Consider the following 26276-nt stretch of genomic DNA (forward strand, 5'->3'; position numbering starts at 1 on the left):
TCGAGTATATTTCGAGTATATTTCGAGTATATATGTTGGAGCTCTCGAAATGTGTGTGCAAGATATGGCGATAAGATAAATTCAAAATCAAATATTTAACATTGGTATTAACACAAGTTTTGCCACTCAACCGCAGTTCGAGACAAAAATAATAAAACAATACAAATTCTGTGAGTTACCCTTCAATATGGGAAAGTAGTATCTATGCGTGCTTAAAACAATGTATGAACTCAAAATGACCCCCAACTTTGACCCAGAAACCCACCAAAACGTTAACAAAGCCAACCACGCAGAGAATTTTGCGTGTTTTGTTTTTATTTTGGAAGCGTTCTATTGTCTGCCGCTTTTAAGCTAGTCTTAGCCGGACAATATAGGAACACGCAATCCAAACAAATTGTGGTACCAAAATTTGACTCAAAACTGCAACAGAAATGCGTATTCATTCGTGTGTATTATCAGCAAAGCGAGATATGACCGTGATAAGATATGATATAGGGTGTAACCGAAATACACACACAGGTATTTATATAAGGTGTGAGTGAGCAGAGTTTTGCAAGCCGAAAAAAAAAAAACTAATTGATAAGATTATTGACAAAAGCTCAACTAATGACAGCAACTCACCTCTTTCTTCCCACTCTCTCTCTCTCTCTCTCTCTCTTTACTGATAAGTCCGCATGAGCTTTTTCTCGCTTGCACTCTTGCAAATTTGGCTAATAACAGCACAACTATTGTGAATGAGTTATTTGCTTATGAGCTACTAATGAAATTTCATAACTTCGCAAGTCTATAACTGTGTGCCTGTGTGTGTGCTTTCCACGTGTTCCGTTGCGGCGAATTGAGGTACACGGCGACTGCCAATTTTTCGCTCATCGAAGCTCACTCCAGCTCCAGCCTATAGCTGTGTGTGTGTGTGCTTTTCACGTGTTCCGTTGCGGCGAATTGAGGCACACGCATAGGTACACGGCGATTGCCAATTTTTTCGCTCAGCAGGCGAGATCAACAATTTTTTCGCTCATCGAAGCTCACTCCAGCTCCAGTAGCTTTCTGTCTGCACTCTCTCTCACTCTCTCGCTCTTTCTCTCTCGCTCTCTGCTGCTACTGCTCTACCGCTCAGCCGGCGTAGTGTATTTATATGTGTGCGTACCGGTGGTGAAGTTTCAGTTTCGGTTTGCTCATTTGCCGCTTTTGTGCTTAGGTTTTTTAGCGGTGCGTTTTTATTCGGCGTTAAGCTTTTCAATCGAACGGTCGCGTGTGCCAGCGCTACGCCACGGCCAGTTAGTTTCGCCGCGATACGCAGCTGTGACAGTCGAACGCGGCGTTATTTAATCTCTATATAGATTATTCGTATTCCGATCGTCGTGCCGCTCCGCCAGCCGTGGAGTGTGCGTGCGTGTCTCACCACAGCCCAACAGAGAGGCAGCTGAACAACCGCCCAACCGCCCAACCACCCAACCACCCACTCGGCCGCATCCAAGTGTTGATCCTCAATCCCGCTCTGTGTGTTCGCTAGGTAATTAAATGCAAACCGAAAAGCTAAGGCTATGCTATGAAAATGAGAAATGTGCGAAAGTATCTGACAGATGCGAAAGTATCTTGCAGATGCTCTATATATCAAAATCAAAGACATTGAGCCAATTTATTGTGTTGTGCTGCCTGCAGTCAGTTTGTTTGTTCTTTCTTTCGTTCTGCGTTCAGCTCTCGTTGACATTTCTCGGCCTCTTTCAGACTCGTTTTCGAAATTCTTTTTGTTGTATCTTTTTTTGCGCCGACACCGAAAATTGATAGCGAACGCCGCAGACAGACGCAGTCGTTGCGCAGGCAGCCAGCACGAAAGATCTTCAAACTTGAGGAGCGCCAACAAACGCGTTGAAGGACTTTCTGTGAAAAATAAAAACCCAAAAAACCAAAAACCAAACAAAGAAATAAAAGATAATTGAAATTTTGCCGGTGCAATATAAACTATATACATATACATATATATATATATATAAAAGAAAAACTATTTTTACTCTAGAAAATATATATTTATATAAACAAGCGAGAAGCTGTGTGCATAAATCAGCAGGCGCACAGCAGCGCTGCAAGATACAAATGTATCTGACAGATACATAGCTCTAAATAGTGCAAATTATCAAAATTCATACAAATTGTTTAACCTTTGTGTGTGCTGTGAGTAAAAAAAAAAAGAAAAATAGCATTAAAAATTGACACAAACTGTCTTATCTAAGATCAAGGTCTGATGCCGTCGTCGCAGCCTTTGAGTCCGCTGATAAGGCAAACAGATCGAGTGCTTTGTGAGACTTACAATACATTAAGAGTGGACAAAAAAACAAAAAATTATGCGCAATCGTTTATGCAATTTTCCGTTGCAGTTGTATCTTTTATTACCTGTGTATATAATTTCATTTGAGCTGCGTTTTTGCGGTTTGGCGCTGATCTGTTGCGGCCAAACTTGACCCTGTTTCTCAAGCGGCTGTCAGCAACAGTTATATTGTTATATAATTGCCAAAAGCCACGAAACAGACAGACCAGACGAGACCAGAGACCAGCCAAAACCTTAATAATAAAAAAATAAAAGTGGTTACTTTAACCCCTTGGTTCATTGCGGCGGCCACTTAAAATTACTTAAGCGCCGTGGCAACAATCAAAATTAAACCTTTCTTGCCAGTTAAACTCGCAGCCATTACAAGTAAGAGTGTCCCCCTGTGGGGAGTGCGCGACTAGCAGATACCCTAAACAGAAATATTTTGTGTCTGTATCTTGCCAAGCAAGTCCTAAAAATTGTGTTCTTGGGGATAATAATTGATTAACTCGTACTCTCTCTCTCATAGACAGATGTGACTAGATTGTCCTAGTTGCCCGACTAGCAGATACCCTAAAGCAAGTGTAAAAGTGAAATATTTTGTGTCTATATCTGTATATACTATGCGAGAATCTACATGCCAAGTTGGGCTTGTTTTAAATTCTAATTTTTTTCGAATATGGGATTATAAATGATAAACTTGTTCTCTCTCTCTCTCTCTCTCGTAGACGGACCTAGCTAGTATGACTCAGCTCTTCTTCCTAATCAAGTCCATACAGACCTTATACCTTATACCTTATACCTTATACCTTATACCTTATACCTTATACCTTATACCTTATACCTTATACCTTATACCTTATACCTTATACCTTATACCTTATACCTTATACCTTATACCTTATACCTTATACCTTATACCTTATACCTTATACCTTATACCTTATACCTTATACCTTATACCTTATACCTTATACCTTATACCTTATACCTTATACCTTATACCTTATACCTTATACCTTATACCTTATACCTTATACCTTATACCTTATACCTTATACCTTATACCTTATACCTTATACCTTATACCTTATACCTTATACCTTATACCTTATACCTTATACCTTATACCTTATACCTTATACCTTATACCTTATACCCTTTTTACCCATTCAGGGAATAATAATATTGTGAAAATGCATTGACGCGCGCATTTCACGTTCATGTGAAATCTTTAACAGCTACTTGCTCGTTGACGAGTGCCCTTTGTCTGCACTCAGATACACTCATTCATGCACAGCTCGAAAAAAAAAACTAAAAACAAAAACCACAAAACTTGTAGGTGCTTAGTTACAGCCATTTATCTATTTGTATCTGTGTATCTGTGTATCTATTTGTTGTGTGTGGCGCAAACATTCTTGCACTTCTGACTACCAATTATATGCTTTACACAATCGGGCGCTACTTTGTAAATTGTTTGTTTACACTTTTTATGTTAGCTGTAAATTAAGTTCAACAAGTTTAACCAATACTCAAGAATATGCCCTGAATCATTTAACCAAAAAAAACAACAAGTGTGTGTATGTCAAGTAACAGTTGCTGTTAAAACCAATTGAGAATTCGAAGCGAGATAATATATTTTACATGTGACGTGGTCGCTGCGAGGTGTGGGCGGAAATTACGCAACAGTTGTCGCTGCGAGTATATATATATGTATATATAGTGTATATATGTGTGCGTGTGAAACACAGACTCGATACTCGACAGGTGCTAATTTGTGGCGCATAATTCACAGAAATGTGCGAGTGCGCGTTCAAGTTTCAACGAAAACTTTTTTATGGCCAATAACTCAGCACCTCAAACCGCAAAATATTCGTCTGTGTGTGTGTATAACTCCCAGGCCAAAAAGGCGAGCAAGAGGAAGCACAAGAGAACGGTATCGATCGATGACGCCGAAGCTGAACACTCTTATCTCTTATCTTGGCCATAGTTTGTGAAGAACAAGAAAATGTTGAAAAATACTTTTACTTCCGCTGAATTATCGCATGCCACGGGCAGTGCAAATTTCACTGGTTACCAACTCACAAGCTCTGACGTCACCGCGAGAACTGTTCAAATAGATCAGAAGTCGCTAATTGACTAATTTATGGCCCCTTTTTTTCTGCTGTAAGGGCTTTTTATGTGCCTGTCACGATGCGTTCGGTAAAAAAGGGGTTTTACTTTATTTTACCCAAAAGGTCTTCAATATAAATAAAGGTTTTATATAGCGCGACAGCAGAGCTGCGTCTTGAATATCGTAGAACGTTTTCAGTTTCTTGTTTTGTATGTATTTCAGTTCGTAGTAAAAATACCTTATCAAATTTTCAAGAAGTTGCTATCATATGTTTTGATTGTGTAAATTATTTCCGATTGGCTCGTCCAATAATTACTTATAGTACAAAAATGTTGACGAAATAGTTCCGGAAGGTTGTACGGAAAGGGAGAGGAGTATGGAAGAGTAAAATGATGAATAAATACTTTGCTAAATTTAAAAATGCAGCTTTAATTAAATTGAAGGAACGCTAGATAGAACCATACGCCAGCCAAGGATTTGAGCCGGCAACCTCAATGTTCAGTTAACTGGTAAAAGGAAGAATAAGTTCTTTTCTAGGTGCAAAAATCCAGCTTGAATTAAGCTAAGGGAATACTGAGTAGATCTAAGATTATCCATACAGCAGCCAAGGATTTGAACCGGCAACCTTTATGTTCAGTTAACTGCTAAAAGGATGAATAAATTGTTTTCTAGGTTTACAAATCCAGCTTGAATTAAGCTAAAGGAATACTAAGTAGATCTAAGATTATTCATACGCCAGCCAAGGATTTGAACCGGCAACCTTTATGTTCAGTTAACTGCTAAAAGGAAGAATAAATTGTTTTCTAGGTGCAAAAATCCAGCTTGAATTAAGCTAAATGAATACTAAGTAGATCTACGATTATCCATACAGCAGCCAAAGATTTGAACCGGCAACCTCAATGTTCAGTTAACTAGATTAATGGGTCACTCAGATAACACATCAGCCGAAGGCTCTGGAAATGGGTTATATACAAATATAATGATGAAATAATTGAAAACAAGAGGACTTATATATAGCATGGATTATTGAATAATGTGGATGGCTGTTGGGTGTATTCATTTGTAGACTGATATTCAATATATGCATATATATATGCAATATATGCCAGTATATGTATATTCAGTTGAATTTATCGCTTATTTAAGGCGCCGCCGATTATCGCACAGTCCATTTACAATTGGCGCCTGGAGAGTCTGGAGTTTCGATTTTCCCGAGTTCCCGTTTCTGGTGTTCTGTTGCGTCTTTGCAACTGAAACCGCAGGCAACAAAAAAAAACAAAACTAATAAAAAGAGCAGCCGAAAAACTACAGAAATTGTGTAAACACAAAAGTATTTTGTGCATTTTTATTTGGGCCTTATGTGTCAACCTTGCCCCCATTAGATAGAACCCAAACTGGGATGAGAAACAAATGATTGGGCTCTCTCTCTATATATTTTTTCGATAAAGAGCCAACACGCACTTATCAGCGCGCAATCAAAGCAAACGCTTTGTCATTGTTGCCCAACAACAACAAAAACATTAACAATTTGAGCTTAAGCCTATAAAAATAATGCTTTAGCTCGAGAGGCTTTCATATTGTATGTATGCGCCTTTTAGTGCATTTTGTCATTTTGAATTTTGGTGGCAACCAAATAAAATTCCGGGCTTAACGCCAAGTGCACACATGACTGCTCCAGAGTTGGCGGGCATATCTATAATTAGCAAATGTCGAGCGTTTCCCCCCATAACGATAAGATAAGCATAGCCGAGGCAGCCGCCGACTTTGATAGCGGAAAACAACGAAAAGCGAGATACTAGTGATTGCTCGACTGCCAGATACGCTGTTCTGTGTACTTATTCTTTTGATTTTTCATACATATTTTAAAAAGTTCTAGTTTTCATTTGATTTAATTCCAAATAAGCTTTGTGTCATATTTTTTAACTCGCGCTCTTACAGTCTCTGAGTTCTTTGGGTAGAGCTCATGTCAAACAAGATTACAAAGCTCAGCTTTTGTCACTCTCATGCTCCTTTTAACAATTTTCTTACAGGGTAAATATTGCTCTATGATCTCAAAACGAAACTAAACTAGAAAGAAGGGCTATGTTCGGCACGCCGAAGACTTAATACCCTTGCAGACCGCACTTTTTCATAATGCTTATAATGCTTTGTTAATACCGAGTATGGTTAAGATATCTTGATAAACAAAAAAGTTTTTCATACAAGAACCTAATTTTCGACCGATTGTTCCTATGGTTGCTATATGATATAGTAGTCCGATGTTGATAAAACTTTGCATATATATGAAGAGCATAGTAAAACTTACAAATGCCGAGTTTGCTTAAAATATCTTGATTAACAAAAAAGTTTTTCATACAAGAACCTAATTTTCGACCGATCGTTCCTATGGCAGCTATATGATATATTGCTCCGATGTTGATAGGATTTTGCATATATATGAGGAGCAGCCTGAAACTAATAAATGCCGAGTTTGGTTAAGATATCTCGATTAATAAAAAAGTTTTTCATATAAGAACCTAATTTTCGACCGATTGTTCCTATGGCAGCTATATGATATATTGCTCCGATGTTGATAGGATTTTGCATATATATGAGGAGCATCCTGAATTTAAAAAATTCCGAGTTTGGTTAAGATATCTTGATAAACAAAAAAGTTTTTCATACAAGAACCTACTTATCAACCGATCGTTCCTATGGCAGCTATATGATATAGTGCTCCGATGTTGATAGGATTTTGCATATATATGAGGAGTAGCCTGAAACTAATAAATGCCGAGTTTGGTTAAGATATCTTGATAAACAAAAAAGTTTTTCATACAAGAACCTACTTTTTGATCAATCGTTCCTATGGGAGCTATATGATATAGTGCTCCGATGTTGATAGGATTTTGCATATATATGAGGAGCATCCTGAATCTAATAAATTCCGAGTTTGGTTAAGATATCTTGATAAACAAAAAAGTTTTCCCTAGAACAACCTAACTAGGCTGTTGAAACTGATCAAAATATATACAGATGTCTTCTTCTGTGCGTTACACATTGCGACGCAAAATTATAATACTCTCTGTAAGGGTATAACAAAAATATACAACACAGAACTATACTTTCACAACTAAAAAATATTTGTTTACCTATTGAAAAATACTTAAACTAAACGTGCCGCGTTTCTCTGCTTCCTCGAACTTTTTTGCTTTTTGTATAAACAAGTGCAAAATTGTTGAACGTATAATATTTTTTATTATTGTTATTCCTAAAATTAAGCTCTAGGGCTTGGTTTACATCTGGAAAACAGGTGGCTCTCAAAAGTGTTGAACCGTGCTGTTAGTTTTTTATCGTTTGATTAGTTCATCAATGGGAAATAAATTTGTATGCGGATATTTATAGCCCACGCCGAACAATTTGGTCAATTGGCAAAGGCAAATCAAAGGCACAAACACGAGCAAAAGCATGAATGAGGCGCGCGTTATGTTTTTCGTTTATTTTTTAATATACATATATTTTCTGCTCGTTTTTGTTGTTGTTGTTCTGAAATGGCATCAAATGTGGAGCGCTGCGACCTCGTCTGGGATTACGATTGCGTTGGCTGCAGTCCCGCTGATACTGAATTCGGATCGGATCGGATCGGATCGGATCGGATCGATTGCATGGCACGGCACGGCGGTTGTTGCCTGCGGTGGAGCCCGCGTGGCGTATGAGTAATCTGCAGCTCGCTGTGTGTCGCGTTACGTGACAATATGTTCATTACGTTCGACGCATATTAATCAGCGGCCAGACAAGCAGATAAACAAATTTTGCCTCAACACTTGCTGCTTTTAAGTGCGACGCTCATTAGCCCGGTGATTTGTATGGGAAATGCATTCTATTCTCTGTGTTCACGCATTTTACGCACATAATGCGAAAATGAGCTGCTTTGAAAGCCTAAGATTTCGCACTTGCCAATAAAGTGGCGGCAACAAATAAGAAAAGAGTTTTTGCCAGAACTGTTTGGGAATTACAAGAGTTTATTCAAGTCTGAGAATTGTTGGCATAGCATGTCTGCTTAAACTGCTTGCGAATTATAAGCATGCGCTTAAGTGTAGCTTTGAAATGCAATTGCTTGGATAGTTGATTGATAGTTAAGTTTAAATTATTTGATTATTTGCCAGCTGTAACAGCTTGGGAATTACAAGAATTTATTCAAGTCTGAGCTTGCGATACAGGGCGTATGTTAAAACTGGTTGCGAATTATAAGCTTAAGAGTATGTTTACCTTTGAATTGCAATTCGTTGGATAGTAGCTTGATAATTATGTTTAAATTATTTGATCATTTGCCAGCTTAAACAGCTTGGGAATTACAAGAACATATTCAAGTCTTTAATTTTCTGGGCTTGCTTGAATTATTGGCATAGCAAGTATGCTAAAACTGCTTGCGAATTATAAGCATAAGTTTGACTTTTGGATAGGCTTAAATATTTAATTGTGTGCCAGCTTTAACAGCTTGGGAATTATAGGCAAAACTGTCTTTTGAGTATTAATTAAAAGCTCAATTCGTCAGTTTGATTTATCGCTAAGATTTTCCAACTAGACTAGGTCTACGCACAGCGCGTTTTCTTTATATTTTCACCCATTTGTAATAGAAGCTTAGCAAAACTTTCACACTTCATTTGCCAAAAGTGATTGCCAGCAATTGATTTTTGCAAATGGCTTAAATTAATATTGGAATGGCAGCTGCAGCAGTCGGCAGTCAGCAGTAGCAGTAGCAGTAGATGCAGCAGCAATGACAAAGTTCGTTAAAAATGAATTTAGACGCTTGCAATTAAAGCGCTAATTATACACAATTAAAATCAAAGTCAGCCACAGCACAAAAAGTAAGAAAATCAAATCAACATGTGACTCGCAAATGCCACTCTCTATATACATATTTATATATATGGCATATATATATCTGAGTGCACTTTCGATTTGTGCATGCGAAATTCACATGATTTTGCTTGCTTTTATTTTTTGCAGCCATTTATGTCTTATGAAAGGTAAACAGCTCGCACATTAGCATGCAAAAAGGAAATAAAACAACAGCAGCAGCAACACATTCGAGCCACCAAATTGAGCTGTTGGCATTGGCATTTACCAAAAAAAAAAACGAGCAAGTGTGCTTTAAGCCCGACTAGCAAATACCCTGTATGAATCGAAGTCGAAAATTCTAGCTAAGCATCTTATATAGAGCTTGTGGTTCTTATGCTGTCTGATCTATCTATAAAATACAAAATAAAATAATAATATATAATATTATTATAATAATAAATGATCAAAATTTCGAGTCTGTAGATCTTCTATATATATATATATATATATATATCTGTGATCGTCAAAAAGACAGACAGACATGGTTCAATAGACTCGACTGTTTATTCTCTATAGTCTTGAAGACATTTCCCCTTCCCTCTGTTACATAAATTTGCACAAAAACATCATACCCTTTTTAACCTGTTATTAATGGCTGCAGGGTATAAAATCTTGAGCTTCGCCAATTTGGTGGCGACTCCAAACGCATCGTTAGCCTCGCCAACAGCAACAACAACAACAACAATATAACTCGCAACATCATGATGATGATCTGGCTAATTGTCATCAGGCAAACCAGTTGGCCAAAACCAGACAGCTAAAAGTTTTGCTATTGCCTTTGTTATGCCCCCCGCCCCCCGCCCCCGCCCCCGCTCCCGTACACCCTCGACCAGGCTGCCGGCCGGCCGGCAAAAGTTGGTCTAAAAGCCAAAAGCAACAAGTGGTCATAACTGTCAAATGACGCTGCCTCGTTCGTGGCCTTTGCTTTGCTTTGCTGCCAATTGCCGCCGGCTGGTAGTTGCCCCTCCCCCCTCTGCCCGTCTGCACGTTGCCCACTTAAGGTGCGTGCTCTTAACGTGTCAACTGCCAAGTGGCAAGTCGAGGAGGCACAGCCGACGATCGGCTCCGGCGATCTGCAGCGCTTCGACAGATACAGATACAATATATTTATGCATAGTTTATTAAAATGCTACCAAAACCTAACCGCAGGCTAATTTGTCCAGGTTCTGCACTTACCTGTTGCCACCGTGTGTGTGTGTGTGTGTGTGTGTGTCTCCCTGTCTGTGTGTCTGGTGAGGCTGTTACTCTGGCTGGCCTTCTACAATGGACGGTCGTGCGGTTTTGTCTGCACGTGTTTTTGTCCAACTACACTGTGCTACAAAATTTGGCTGAATATGTCAATATTTGTATACTCTTGCAGCGGGTATTTTAATTTTGTCACGAAAAGTCACGAGACATCTCCGACCACATAAAGTATATATATTCTTGATCTTCTTGTATAAAAAACTTTTTTGTTTATCAAGATATCTTGACTAAACTCGGCATTTATTAGTTTCAGGCTTGTCCTCATATATATGCAAAATCCTATCAACATCGGACTACTATATCACATAGCTGCCATAGGAACGATCGGTTGATAAGTAGGTTCTTGTATGAAAAACTTCTATGTTTATCAAGATATCTTGACCAAACTCGGCATTTGTAAGTTTTACCATGCTTTTCATATATATGCAAAGTTGTATCAACATCGGACTACTATATCATATAGCTGCCATAGGAACGATAGGTCAACAATTAAGTTGTTCTATGGGAAACTTTTTTGTTTATCAAGATATCTTAACCAAACTCGGCATTTATAAGTGTCAGGATGCTCCTCATATATATGCGAAATCCTATGAACATCGGATCACTATATCATATAGCTGCCATATCGAAAGTAGGTTCTTGTATGGAAAACTTTTTTGTTTATCAAGAATTCTTAAGCATACTCGGCATTAACTATTTTCCCTGTGCTTCTCAGATACGAGTAAAGCAATTTGAAAATTATGAAAAGGTTCGCTCTGCAAGGGTATCAAATCTTCGACGTGCCAAAGATAGCCCTTCTTTCTTGTTGAATTCGATTCAATTTAAATTTATCATGAGTCAACATTTTTTTCATTCAACCCATCTAACAGAAAATAAAGACGCGTGCTGGCGAATTTTTAGCGACTTTTTGTGCAATTTACACCTACATATATTATGCACAATATTTGTTTGGCAGTGTAAGCATTGCCCGTGTTCACATATTCACATAGTTGGCCACATATCGACATTTCTATGCAGGTGCAATTGGCGAACAATTTCACGCTGCAGTTCGATTATTTATGGCATGTTGGGAAAACTTTATTGCTGCTTTTGTTGTTGACTGAAAATTGAAATTGAAATCGAAATGAAAATGAAAATGAAACTGAAATTATTTAATTCGGCTGCTGTGCGACGAATGCAATTAATCAATGTCGCTTTCATTGGCATTGAAATGATATGCAAATAAATTCGTAATTCGTAATTCGCATTAGCCTCGGGCTGTAACTGCTGCGACCCGGTTCGAGTTTAATCGGAAGCAGTTGAAGTGTTAATCATTGACATACACTGTCCGGATCGTGACAAGGTTTTCAGCTTGGCAACGGCTAAAAATAGTCGCCACGCAATAGATCGAACGAATCGACACAACTTCGCTCAAAGAAGCAGATGATGAGAAAACCCACGCATAGTTTTGTTTCAATTAAGTTGTGTTGTTTTTTCTTTCCATAATGTCATCCAAAAATCTATACGATTCCCTACTTGGAAATTCCCGGAACCGCATCCAACCACATTCGGTTGTCGATTCGTTCGTTCGTTGTTCGTCAATTAACGCAGCCGCGGTTAGTAATTTAGCTTAAACTATTAGTATGAACATGTATCTGACTTTGTATAGATGTATCTGTGCATCTCTAGCTGTTGATGTATCTGTATCTGCTTCTCCATATCTCGTTTGCTGTGCCTTACTAATTACGTGAGTCTGGTTCGATAACTTGTTGAAAATGTAAACAATTATATGGCATTGATTAGCTGCCGACTTGGATTTAAATTAGAAACACGTCAAAAGTTCAATGAAATGTCAATTTGCTCAGTGACGCGCTTCCTTGAGGAACCGAATAAACACTCCAAATAGCTACTTCTATTGATTACATGTCTCTAGCTAATTGATGCTTGATTGTCATTGCTGTGCACTTTGATCCAGCTAATAAATCTAATTAGTTGTGATTGGATCGAGGAACTCTAAGATAGTTCGATATGTTAGTCTGTAATTTACAGCTAGTTATAATTAAGTTTTTGTCCTTTAATGTGGGCAGAGTTACGAAAGGTTTCTTAACTGGCAAAGATCAAATCGAATGTGTTTAACAATTGCAGTTAGATCAACTGTTACGTAAAGTTGCTGGTTCAAATCCACAGTTAGTTGAGCATATATTCATTATAATTTAACGAATAAAAACAATATATATTTAGTGAAATATCTAATCACGTGCATTATATCTTATCTATCATGATAATAAATAGATCTTTATATATTTCCACGGTAAAGATAAGATCTTTCAAATCTTATCAGCTGAGAATATCTGAATATGTAGTTTTTTATATATATAAAAAGAAATGTCATATAACAAAGGGAGATTAGATGCCAGTTAAGATCAGAAGTTTCTAGCATTTGATTGCCATTAAACGAACTGTTAGTTGCACTTGAGCCGTTTTAATACCCTATATTCAATTGTTGATCACACACACAATGGGTTACTTAGCAGTCTAGTCTTACGAAACAGATCAGACTGACGTCTGATTGTTTGGCGCCCAATGCAAAGTCTCGGTGAATGTGTCGACAAAGTGCAAACCCATTTGGCGCTAATCAACGTGCTCTTGTCTACAAACAAATCATCATCATGATGATCATCATCCCCATCATCCCCATCATCATCATCATCATCATGATCATCATCTGTGCATTTAAATGACAATGAGATACGTTGGCGTCGCCAAACTTTGTTGTGGGCGAGATTTGCACACACACACACACACAGATACTCGCACACACAGACGCGGCCGTAACCGGACTCTTAGTCAAAACTGAATTAATAAGCAAATGTTCAAAAGTTTTTTTTTATATATTGAATTGTTGCCTTTCTCCTGGCGGCTGCTGCACTGCATCCAAAATGTGATCGCATGTGAGGTCAGTTTCAAATGTGTCGCATTTGCAGATATTTTGCTTTTTTTTTCGCCTGCAAAAACATATTTTTGTTTGTAAAGAAAATAGAATTGCATTTGCAATCGAAAATGTTGCAAAATGTTTGCAAATACTTGAGATATTTTCAGCTAGATTTCATGCCCAAGGCTAAAGTACATTTAACAGTGGCTGTTAAAAGTGTGCACACGCGTATAAGTTGATTTAACTTCAAGTTAAAAGCTGCGATTTACCAGCTAAAGGAATAATTCTTGATCTTATTGGTTTCGTTTAATATATCATATAAAAGATTTGATTAGGGCATGATAATATATAGAGTTAACGATTAATAGATCTTTCAAATAAATTACAATCTAGATAAAATGTTAACTATATTCCAGATGAATCATTTAAGGCTTGTTTATATAAAAGAATCGATCAAATAATTATTTACTTAATAAGCTTTTATTCATTTATTTATTCATTTATTTATTTAAATAACAAGCTCTTACTCAGAGTACACAGAGTTAAATGTTTTGTCTTGAACTATTCACATATTATTCAGTTTTTTTTTCTTTTATTTTCTGCTGCGTATGTAAATTGTGAAATGTGAGGGGTAAATTTACCTTTCTAATTGCCGGCGGAGACTTTCTCTGGCTGTTAATTCCCGACTAATAAGAAATTATGTTTTTGGGTTTTCGTTTTTTGTATCTCTCGCTTATCGATCAGTCTGTAAATCCTGCATTTGTGCTTTTTATATGATTCACATATTGTACTTTACGCGGTTAACAGGTTTTTTTTATAGATTGCAATTTTACAAATGCCATAATCCAGCATGATTCAGTTTTATGGCGAATTGTCAATATACTTTTCTTGCCCGCCGAACGGCTGCTGGCAGCTGGCCAAAAGCAGCTGGCAAGAGAAGGGGAGGGGGAGGGAAAATGTTTCTCAATTTCTGTATAAATTTTTGGCAGCGATCTGTTGTTGATTCCGTTTGGGGTTCAAGTTCAATGGAAATGTTTGCCCAACAAATGGGCGGGCGAACAGGGCGCATGCGTAATGTGAACAAATCTGAAATGAAATGAAATGAAATACAATAAAGCCCTCGCTTTAAATATTCAAATGTGTTAAGTTGATGTTTCATTTCGGCAACGATCTCTTGATTTCTTTTTGGGGTTCAAGTTCAAATGGGCGGGCAACAACAGGGCGAATGCGTAATGTGAGAGCTGCTGTTGATTTGTTTGATCAAATCTTTAATGAAACAATCAAAGCTATAATAAAGCCTTCTCTCTGGATATTCAAATGTGTTAAGTTTATGTTTCATTTCGATTTCTTTTTGGGGTTCAAGTTCAATGGAAATCGTCTGGGCAACAGGGCGAATGCGTAATATGAGAGCTGCTGTTGATATGTTTGATCAAATCTTTAATGACATAATCAAAGCTACTATAATAAAGCCTTCTCTCTGGATATTCAAATGTGTTAAGTTTATGTTTCATTTCGATTTCTTTTTGGGGTTCAAGTTCAATGGAAATCGTCTGGGCAACAGGGCGAATGCGTAATATGAGAGCTGCAGCTGTCTCTTTGGGCAGTTGCTGCTGATATTATTTATTTCTTTGGTGCATTGACTTCAGGTTCACGTTTTCTTCTTTTTTTTAGTTAGCTTTATATTTTTGTGTGTGTGTAGATTTCTTTGGGCTTTTGGGCGGGCAGAGCAACACGTTTTGCATAATTCACATTATTTTTTCGCTTATGCTTTGCGCTTTTTGTTGCTTTTTTCGCTTTTTCACTTGTTTTTTTTTGCTGTGGAGCTCGATTCACATTTAAGTTACGTATGTATCTCAAAGATACATTTCTGCTGCTTTTCATTATTATTTATGTGTGTGCTGCTCACTTTTCGTGGAAATCAATAAAACACTTGCGCGTCTTTTCTTTGCCTTTTTATTAATAAAAAGCTGTGTTACCTTAAGTAAGGCTCATTTGCACTCGATTGGCGTTGCCAGACTTTACGCAGACTCGCTGCAAATGTGCTTAATTGGCAAATTGAAGCCGACTGAAGCCAAATTGGCATATTGATAATATGTGCATTATGGAAGGGGGAGGGAAAGGGGGGGGGGCCCCGAATTGGGTCATTAGACCCCCAGACGATTGCAGTTGAGTATATTCTTTGTTTTTTTGCCTGAGGTAATGAGCTCAGTGCTAGGCTAGAGATCGAGAACAAAACCAAATTGGAATATGCTAATTGTCTTTAGCGTGCCGCGAGTGTGTCTCTCTGAGTGTGTGTGCGTGTGTGTGTGTGTGTGTGTGTGTGTGTGTCTAGCTGCCCACAAGTTATCGCGAATTGCTCGCAGCTGGTTTTCTATGACGACATGACTGTGTAAAATTCACCTCGCCTTGCCTCGCCTTGAATGAACCGCCGCGCTTTGTGCTAGTCGTAGTTTTTTATTTTTAATTTTTATTTTTTTTTAAATTTTTATTTTTAACTTTTGCATTGTGAATGACAGCTTTCGACTTGGCCTAGGCTTCATTTGGCCAGCTGACTGAGTCAGCTTAGACGTCATCTCAGGCAACAAAGCGACGAGCTTGTCTTATAATCCACACACACATGTGTGTGCCTGTGTGTGTGCCTGTGTGTGTGTGTTGTGTGAGTGTGCGCGCAGGTAAGACAACGAAATCACCTGATGTTTTAATTGCGGCGCGTCATCATTTCGCCTGCGTAAACGCGGTCAAAAGCAAAGCAAAAGTGAAGAAACATCAGAAAAAAAAACAAAAAATAGCAAGAGAAAGAGAGAAAAAGGGTGGAGAGAAAATAAGTGCAGCTAATAATAAGTGCACGACTAGGCGATACCCTAGCTCGCAAAAAGGCAAATAAACGACAAAAATATATTTGGAAGAATATTGAAAGTATTTTCTCAAATAAATTCGATCAGCGTGAGGCATAAACAGAGTCATGTTTATATACTCCTCTGGATCGTAATATAAATTCGCATAAAACCAGCATACCCATTTGCACCCTTTTGCAGGGTATCTTGAAAGTAAAAAAGTAAAAAAAATAGAAGAAATGCGCCATAGTTCAATAAACCAAAACCAAATGTTAACGGTAAAAGTAACGCGCTGAATTTACAGTTCGAACCATATTCAGACAAATATGAATAAAGCCCCCATTTATGAGTTTTTTTATGAATAATATAAAGTAAATGGCACGTGCACACTTTTGTCGCTCACTGTAGCTTCTTTTTTTTGCATAACCAATTGGCAATACAAGTAGCCGCCAAATAAAGCTAAGGTTGAGTAATTCTAGCTAACGTTTTATTTATAGATAAATATAAATATAATTTGCTAGATAAATATAATTTGCGAAAAACAAAAAAAAAATTGCTTTTATTATTTTGGCGGCGCGGCGGTGAGAACGATTTAAATGTGACTATAAAAAACAGATTTGCACAAATTTAAATGCACACACAACAACACACACACACAGATACACACACACACACACACGCATACTGGGGCTACAATTTCGCAAAGCGCTTTGATTTTTAACGATTCTTTTTCGTGTTTTTTCAACACTTAATTCTACTTACCATATGATATACACATGCATATAGTACCCAATATATATTTGTCTACCCTTCTGTCAATGTGTGTGTGTGCGTGTGTGTGTGCGTGTGTGTGTGCGTGCGTGTGTGTGTAGTATCCAGAGCCGCACAAAAGAAATGACGAATCTGTGTTATATATCATCATTTTTGCCCATCATTTTTTTTTGACCGACAAACGTTCGCGTTGAACAAAGGAAATACCGAAGTGCTCCTCTTTGATACCCTGTAAAACTATACCCTAGAGATTGACCCTATCTAGAATAGTGTTTGCACACTCTCTCGCTCTCTCTCTCTCTCTCTCTCTCTCTCTCTCTCTCTTAGCTTATACATATATCAGAAAACAAGAACTCGCATTTCTCAGTTTCTCTTCTCTTCCAATGTTTAAATTGGGCTACTCAAAACTTTGTTTGGTTTATTTATTGGTTTGTTGTTAGCTCCATCCAAAATTTCACATAAAGTATAGCTGCTCCTAATTAAATTTTACAGAATTGTCTGTCGTCACATAACCAGTTTTTTTTTAGCTTTAACGAATTGTTCCCCTCGTCTTTAAATGCATTAAATGTCATTTTTATTTTGGGATTTTTCGCTTTAATGAAATTTGTATTAAGAAATTTGGCGCCCACATAAATTTCAAAATAATATAATTAAGATTAACTTGGCTGCGGCTAATTTTAGAAAGTCATTCACTAAGGACATAATTTATTAAGCTATTTAATAATATTGTTGAATATTTATGCAAAATTTTGAGGGAAAATATATTCATATTATTAATAATTAGTAAGTGCAGGTTACGAGTTCGAATCCATTCACTAGCCGAATCGACAACTGTCGCTTCAAATAAGTAGCTAAATCCAATGCTAAAAATAGCCAAAAGTAGCTGATTTAACTAGCTGAACACAAAGTGGCAATGAACTAAGTTTAAGAAAAAAACAGCGAAGTTTTGAGTTTTAGCTATTTCTGCGTGACAACCTTTGAAAATGACCGAATTGAGCTGGAAAATAGCTAAATTGGCCGCATAGTTGCGCAGCTTTTGACTTACAGGGTATCTAAGCGTCTATAAATTCAAATAACATTCTGCGTATTTCTTTTGCTAATGTGGCTGCTTCTTCATTTCGGTTTTCTGGACGCACTGAGTCAAGGTCAGGCGCATTTGTCATCGTTTAACTTAAATGCTAATGCTAATATTCTGCTTCTTCTTCTTCATGCTGTCGCTCATTTCGTTCAATTTGCGAAAAAAAAAGATATTTGTTCCAAGTTGTAAACGCCATTAAATGCCACTTGGCCGTCAAGTGTTTCGCTCTCCTGCCCGCCTTCAAATCCGATCTCTTGTCTAATTTCAGCTTCCTGTAGCTTTGGCTTTTTTTTTGGCTTTTTTTTGAAGCGCACGTGTGAGAACGCAGTCAATTAAGTGAAATCACGATCAAATTATGATAAGAAACCTTTTTGTTTTTTTTTTTGTCTCTCGCTAAATGCAATTAAGCGCATTTAATTGCAATAAAACCTGGCCAAAAACAGGTGGGCAACCGAAAATGGCGAAAACCATTGAAATTCAGCAAATTGACAGATTTTGATAAACTGCGAGCTTGCAGCTGGCAGAGGGTGAAAGTCTTTTAACCACGATACAACTGCAATTTGTCAACAGCCGGCCATTTGAAGAAGACATTTGAAGACATTTGTGATTTGTTGTTGTTGGCCATGTTTAACCAAACGCAGTGACACAATTTGTTAAGACCACTTTTCCACATGTCAAGCTGCAGCAGCAGCAGCATCTGCAACGGCAGCTGCTTACGGCTGACAGCCGCCTGACCTTGAGCCTGACACTCGCCTCGCTCAGATACATTTGTATCTCAGAGTCTTGCAATTTGCATTTGTGCGTGTGTGCCGCCTCATTTCCAGTTGGCCTCAGTCCCGCATCATTGTGCCGTTAATTATGTCTGTTGCGGCCCTTCTCATCAGCAGCAGCAGCAGCAGCAGCTGCTGCACATGCGGCCGCATTTATTTTCGAAAAAAAATAATACAAATTGGTCGCATATTGGCGCGCCGCTGCGCACACTGTTGCCCAAAAATGTTGTGCGCCTTTGGGGTTGCTGGCAGAGCTTTGCGACTGCCTCTGCCAGGAAGTATTTCGCACCCCTCAACAGCAAAATCAGCTGAGTTCCTGTTAATCTATGCTTATGCAACCTCAACTATATCATAACAGCTTAGCGCTTGTTGGCGATTCGACCAGTGTATGGATTCGAGCTCGCAACCAGCACTAACTTATTATTCAAATGCAGTTATTAAAGAATATGAATATATATCAGCAAGCTATTTTAGCTACTTTTAGCTATTTTTAGCATTAGAGTCAGCTACTTATTTGAAGCGGCAGTTGGTGATTCGACTAGTGTATGGATTCGAGCTCGCAACCAGCACAAACTAATTATTCAAATACAGTTATTAAAGAATATGAATGTATATCAGCAAGCTTATTCAGCTATTTTTAGCTAATTTTAGCATTAGATTCAGCTACTTATTTGAAGCGGTAGTTGGCGATTCAGCTAGTGCATGGATTCGAACTCGTAACCTGCATTAACTAATTATTCAAATGCAGGTATTAAAGATTTGAATATATATCATATATATATATATTTGAGCTATTTTTAGCTATTTTTAGCTATATTTAGCATTGAATTCAGCTACTTACTTGAAGTGGCAGTTGGCGATTCGGCTAGTGCATGGATTCGAACTCGTAACCTGCACTTACTAATTATTAATAATATGAATATATTTTCCCTCAAAATTGTGCATAAATATTCAGCAATATTATTAAATAGCTTAATAAATTATGTCCTTAGTGAATGACTTTCTAAAATTAGCCGCAGCCAAGTTAATCTTCATTATATTATTTTGAAATTTATGTGGGCGCCAAATTTTTTTAATACAAATTTCATTAAAGCAAAAAATCCCAAAATAAAAATGACATTTTGATGCATTTAAACAGCTTTGCGCTGGCAGCTTTCAGGGTATCTTCCAGTTGGGCATTCCCTACTCCAACTTAATTTAAGTAAAGATTTCCAAACATATTAAGCGAACTCTAGTTAGTTGCTCTGGTTCGCAATTAAAATTGCAAATGTGCTTAAAGCTTGTTGAAGCTAAATCGTATCTGGATATATGAATCAGCATGACGCTGCACAAACGAAGCAAGCGATAATTGTTGTTAATTTCAATAGGGCAAAGATATATATATATATACATATATATATTTAAATAAATTTACTTTAGCTGCAGCTGATGTAAATTGAGCATAAAGCACAATCATGCCACACTTTAATTGAAATCCCGACAAACCCGGCTAAATTGTCAGCTGCAGGCGACCAATTTTTGGGGGCCATGGAAATTAGTCAAGTCTTGAATTATTCAAGTGCACCTCGCCTGTAAATTGCAAATTGCTGACGGCGGCTGCCATTTTAGCTAGAGATACTTTTGAATCCACAAGATACTTCCACATGCAGTTGCACTTGTCTTGTCGATTAGTTGTGAGCCCCACAATCAGTTTATCTATATCTGTATCTGTATCTGCATCTGTATCTGAATCTGTATCTGTATCTGTATCTGTATCTTTATCTGTATCTGTATTTGTATTTGTATTTGTATTTGTATCTATATCTGTATCTGTATCTGTATCTGTATCTGTATCTGTATCTGTATCTGTATCTGTATCTGTATCTGTATCTGTATCTGTATCTGTATCTGTATCTGTATCTGTATCTGTATCTGTATCTGTATCTGTATCTGTATCTGTATCTGTATCTGTATCTGTATCTGTATCTGTATCTGTATCTGTATCTGTATCTGTATCTGTATCTGTATCTGTATCTGTATCTGTATCTGTATCTGTATCTGTATCTGTATCTGTATCTGTATCTGTATCTGTATCTGTATCTGTATCTGTATCTGTATCTGTATCTGTATCTGTATCTGTATCTGTATCTGTATCTGTATCTGTATCTGTATCTGTATCTGTATCTGTATCTGTATCTGTATCTGTATCTGTATCTGTATCTGTATCTGTATCTGTATCTGTATCTGTATCTGTATCTGTATCTGTATCTGTATCTGTATCTGTATCTGTATCTGTATCTGTATCTGTATCTGTATCTGTATCTGTATCTGTATCTGTATCTGTATCTCTATATGCATTATTGTTCATTGTTATGCGAGAGTTTTGCGGTCAAAGACGCTGCGGATTGGGCTTATCAAACGACTGCGACGGCGACGTCGGCTGCGACTGCGGCTGCGGCTGAGGAAGAGCGCGAGTTGCACTTAAATTGCAGCCACGAGACAGACGTCAATCAGTTTGCGTAGCTCAACTAATAAATTCCCCCACACACACACACACACACACACAGATACACACATATTCGCAAACACACACATGGAGATAAAGATCAAGCCCATTTAGTGTGCGCCTGAGTTAAGGGGTTGAGGTCGGGTGAGGCAGCTGCCTCCGACGTGGTCACAACTAACAAGCGGCTCGCTTTTAATCTCAATCTGTTGTAAGTGTGTAACAGTATGTGTGTGTGTGTGCGTGTGTGTGTGGGTAGCGACTAGTTGAGCTTTTTAAGAGACAAATGTTGACAGGTGATTTACTTAATTAAGAGTTTGGGCCAAGCAACAGAGTGAAAGTCATGTGATAGATGCTTAACAACTGTCAAATTCAAGTGCTCAAATTAATAACAATAGTTAAAACCAAATATAATTGTTTAACTTTATATAAATAGACGATAATTCACTGATAATTGAGCAACTCATGAATAGTTGAATGATAAGTTAAACTCAGCACCTTTTATTCCAAGAAAATTCCAAGCTCAGTTGATAGATAAGTGTTTTACTTGTTCTTTTTTAAGAATTGCCCCTTACATCATTTTTTTATTGCCAAATTCCTTGCATGAATTCATGGAAGATTAATATAATATAGTTGGAACCTCTCTGAGACACTGAACATATTGTTTCTATGCGAATTCCCAATTCCAAATAATGAAACATTATTATATTTGTTCAATCTATCGGATTTGTACATTGATTCATATTCAATGAATACCAAGTGAATTAATCAGAGTTTATTAAAGTGAATTTCTCTTGGATATAGTTTGCTGATAAGTAAGTTCTTTTACAGTCCATCAACAATATTTTACTCAATGAAATTCTAGTTTCAATGCATGGAACATACTAACATACTGGAATACTAAGAGAACCCAAAATGAGTTCAACTTTTCGATTGATAGTTTTGCATTCTATGCGAGTTCATTCATTCATTCATACTTTCATTAATGAAGACCTCTTCTGAGTATTCCCTGAAAACTTCTTCACTCTGATGAATACCTGGTGCAAATTTATGTTAAACTATTTTTAAATTAATTCGCGTTGCTCTTTCTCTTTTTGTCGTGCTCATTTTGACGTATCTCTTCCCAGTTCTCAAGACTGACTCACGAAATTTTTTTTGCTTGCGTGTGTCAGGTGCTTGAGTAGTTGTGCTGATGTCACAGTCCATGCCAAAATTATCGTGTCGAACCTAAGAACTTATCAATAAAATGACAAAAAACCAAATATTAATTACCCAAGCGGAGATAACGCACAAGCTTAACCAACGTACAAGCGATAAAGAAATCTAAGCACGATAGCGACTATTGATAGATAGAGGAAAATACAAAAGAGTCAGAGAGAGAGAGAGAGAAAGAGAGAGGGGAGAGAGAGAGAGGGGGGGGGAGATAGAGTTGGCAAATATGACGCAAGCTGCGATTTCTGATTAGCTCGCTGCGATCAAAGCTCGTGGAATCGACTAGACGCAGTTAGTTTCCATTGCCGGAACTACACGAAATTACACCTGACTTCGTTTGATTAATTCGAGTTTTCTTCTTTTTTGCTACCTTTGCAGCCGAACCCAGCACAAGTAGATCCCAGTCAGAGATGGAGCGCCGCGTTAACTTGTTGCCCGCCCTGCTGGCTCTCTTGCTGTGCATTTGTGCAGCAGCAGCAGCAGCAGCTGGAGCAGGAGCTGGAGCATCGCCCGCGTATTACTGCCCCGAGGACTGCAGCTGTTCGCTGTCGCAGCACACGCACAAGCCGCTGCTCCATGCCAAGTGCAACAGCACGAAGGGTTTGAAGCTGTCTTCATTCCCTTCCGTGCCCATACATTCCATTGATTTGTCATATTTGGGCTTGACGCGTCTGGGCCATGTGCTGGACATGCTGCCCAATCTCACCTCCGTGGACTTGTCGCACAACGACTTGCACGAGTTGGGGCATCTGAGCAAGCGCATCAAGAAGCTCAATCTCAAGCACAATCGTTTGACCTCAGCCAAGCTGTTGAAGCTGCCGCAGCATTTGCAGGTTCTGAATTTGCAGCACAATGACATCACGTCGCTGCCCATGGAGCTGACACATCTGCAGCATTTGCAGCAGCTGGAGCTGGGCCACAATGCCATCAATTGCTCGTGCAGCACCTTGGAGGTGCGCAACTGGCTGCAGGAGCGCCATGTCTATATGGAGAAGCCCGTCATCTGCAGCCAGCCGACGGAGGCGCACGGCAAGCCCTGGCTGCAGCTGAAGCAGTCCGAGATCTGCGAGAAGGAGCAGCGCGGCTGGTATACGCCGGACATAGACGAGAACGAGCTGATGTTGGGCGATCAGCCCATGCCCGACTCCAGCGAGCAGGAGGACGACGAGGAGCAGGAACTGGGCAAAGACTATCTGGTCATCGATGGCAAGAAGTCCGTAAAGACGCCGGAACCAGCACCTGCCCAGTTGCATAGCGATGTGGAGGGCTCGGGCGATCTGAACGAGATGAATATGGAACTAATTGCCCAGCAGGCATCGGAGCCGGTGCCCGTTATTGCCGAGGAGCCCAAGGGAGCAGAGCAGCTGGTCGCTGCTCACGACGAGGAAGACACCGACGAGGAGGGCTCGGGCAGCGGCGGCGGCGCCCTAATCATACCAGCCATCCATTCGGATCCCATCAACACAGATGACTTTGAGCCTCCAGAAACGCACGAATCCGAACAGGTAAGCAACGAAAACAACGACGACGACGACGACGACAGCTACGACAACAAGCCGCTGGAGCAGCCGGCCACGCCCTCGGCGGACATCTTCAAGAACATCGGCATCTTTGAGGATGCCGGCGGCAATCCGGTCAGCGAGGAGGCGATTGTGCCCGTGGTGCAGACCAAGCTGGATGCGGATGTGGTCACCGACGGCCCATTGGATCTGGACAAGACCTCCGAGGACATACTGTCCGCCAAAGTGGGCAAAAAGGATGACAGCAACGCGATCTATTTCCTGCTGGGCGTCATTGCGCTCATCGTGCTCGGCCTGATACTCTTCGTGGCCATCAAACGCTGCAAATACAACAACAATGCGGCGGCGGCGGCACGTGACGCCGAGGCGCAGCGCCAGACGGAGCTGCTGGACATGGACAAGAGCAAGCTGGGCAAGCCGCTGGCACGCAACGGCCACGAGCATTCGCCCCTGATTGGCGAGAAGACCAAGCTGGACGAGGCGCAGATTGTCAACGGCAACGGCAAGAAGCCGTACGATAGCAAGGACGGAGCTGGACAGCAGCCGCTGCTCAATGGCAACGGCACGGCCAACGGCGATGCCAAGGAGTTGCCCACCATCAATGAACCCGTCGCCAATTCGGAGCCGGCGGCACCAACACATGAATACTATCCCATCACGCCGCGTTATCCCACGCCGCAGTCGCCGCGCGCCTCCAAGTACGCGCAGCATCCGCAGGGCCAGGCCGCCGCCGGCGAGCCGAACAACAACAACAACAATAATAGTAACAACAACAACAACAACAATGAACCGGATGGCGCCTACTTGCCATCGTCACCCAAATCCGGCCGCTATTCGCCCGTCTATTCGCCAGAGACCGGACGCGTCAAGATCAAGCTAACGGAGACGCCCAAACCGAAGACGCCGATGTTGGTCACGCGCAGCAAATCGAATGCTGGCGATATTATAACCACGCCCTATTTAGAGCCCACACATCAGGTCAACGGCATTGCCGGCCACTGAGATGATCCCCTCCGAAAAATCCCCGCCAGCAGCCCCCCTTTTTAGGCGTGAGAAACCGATAACAACAACAACAACAACTAGAAGAAGAAAAGCCTTTAGCTGAGCTTAGAGTGTGTGGCAATCGATAATCGATAGACGTTAATCGATAATCGATAGACGATAACGGTGCTTTGCAAAGTAGAGCAAACAACAACTATTCGTTTTAAGCTCCCGCATCCCCTCTTAATATACATATACATATACATATATATGGTAACCGTTTTGTAGTTTTAGCATTAAGTAAATTAATTAATACTTAAGCATAAATCTAGTTTAATACCAAAGTTAAAAAATATCTTAAATGTAAATTTCCCCAGCAGCGCGAAATACAAACGATAAAAGATGATAAATCCGAAATGGGCTGATGACGCTTTGCAACACTATTTTTCTACTACTGGCATCTGCATGAGACACACACAAACACACGATTACTTACTATACAAACCTATACATATATATACACACATATATAGATCAATTTATATATGTTCTTTATATATTTAATTATAATATTTAAGCTGCATTCTCTTGTGAAATTATATTGTGTTACTCTCTGTTCGTGTGAATGACTTTTCAATTCAAAATAAGCCTATCAATAAAAAGAAAAACTACAACATTTAAAAAGCTCAACAATTCGTTTAAACGTTCAATAAAAAGCTCGCTCCATGTTGGCTTATTCAAGTTTTCAACCTGTTCTCGTATTAAATGCAGCCACCATTGTTTATGAGTTGAATTCACAATTGACACACTATTTCAGCCAATATTGTAGCAAGCGGAGACAACAACCTTGCCACAGTTCGCATCGGCTGCAACAGTGCTGGCGAAAATAAAGTGTCTGCTTTGAATTGCTGTTATTGTTCCTTTCACAAGCTTGAAAATTAATAATTATGAATACGCTCGTATATGTATATGTAGAAACTGCTTTCATAGCTTCTGTAAAAGAGTGCTATCTTACACTGCGTCTCAAAATATTGATACACGTTATAGAAATACATACATGTATATGTGTAGACAGAGTAAAATAACAATCTATATGAAGATCAAATTTATTTTAGTTAAGATGTGTTTGGTCTGTGAACTTTAAACAACCTTGCCACACTTCGTAGCCATCGCCTG

General features: G+C 39.1%; 1 protein-coding gene across 1 annotated transcript; it reads left to right on the forward strand.

The window, feature by feature from the left end:
* Positions 1 to 1196: 1196 nt before the first annotated feature.
* Positions 1197 to 25784, forward strand: wdp (windpipe). Its single transcript, XM_064692178.1, has 2 exons — positions 1197 to 1510; positions 22978 to 25784. Exon 2 carries the CDS (start codon positions 23010 to 23012, stop codon positions 25119 to 25121), a length of 2112 nt encoding a protein of 703 aa, XP_064548248.1. The 5' UTR covers positions 1197 to 1510; positions 22978 to 23009; the 3' UTR covers positions 25122 to 25784.
* Positions 25785 to 26276: the final 492 nt, after the last annotated feature.

The sequence above is a fragment of the Drosophila montana genome, unplaced genomic scaffold (assembly GCF_035044405.1).
Source record: "Drosophila montana isolate Dmon_TW-CO22-7 unplaced genomic scaffold, ASM3504440v1 contig_3529_1, whole genome shotgun sequence".
Taxonomy (NCBI): Eukaryota; Metazoa; Arthropoda; class Insecta; order Diptera; family Drosophilidae; genus Drosophila; species Drosophila montana.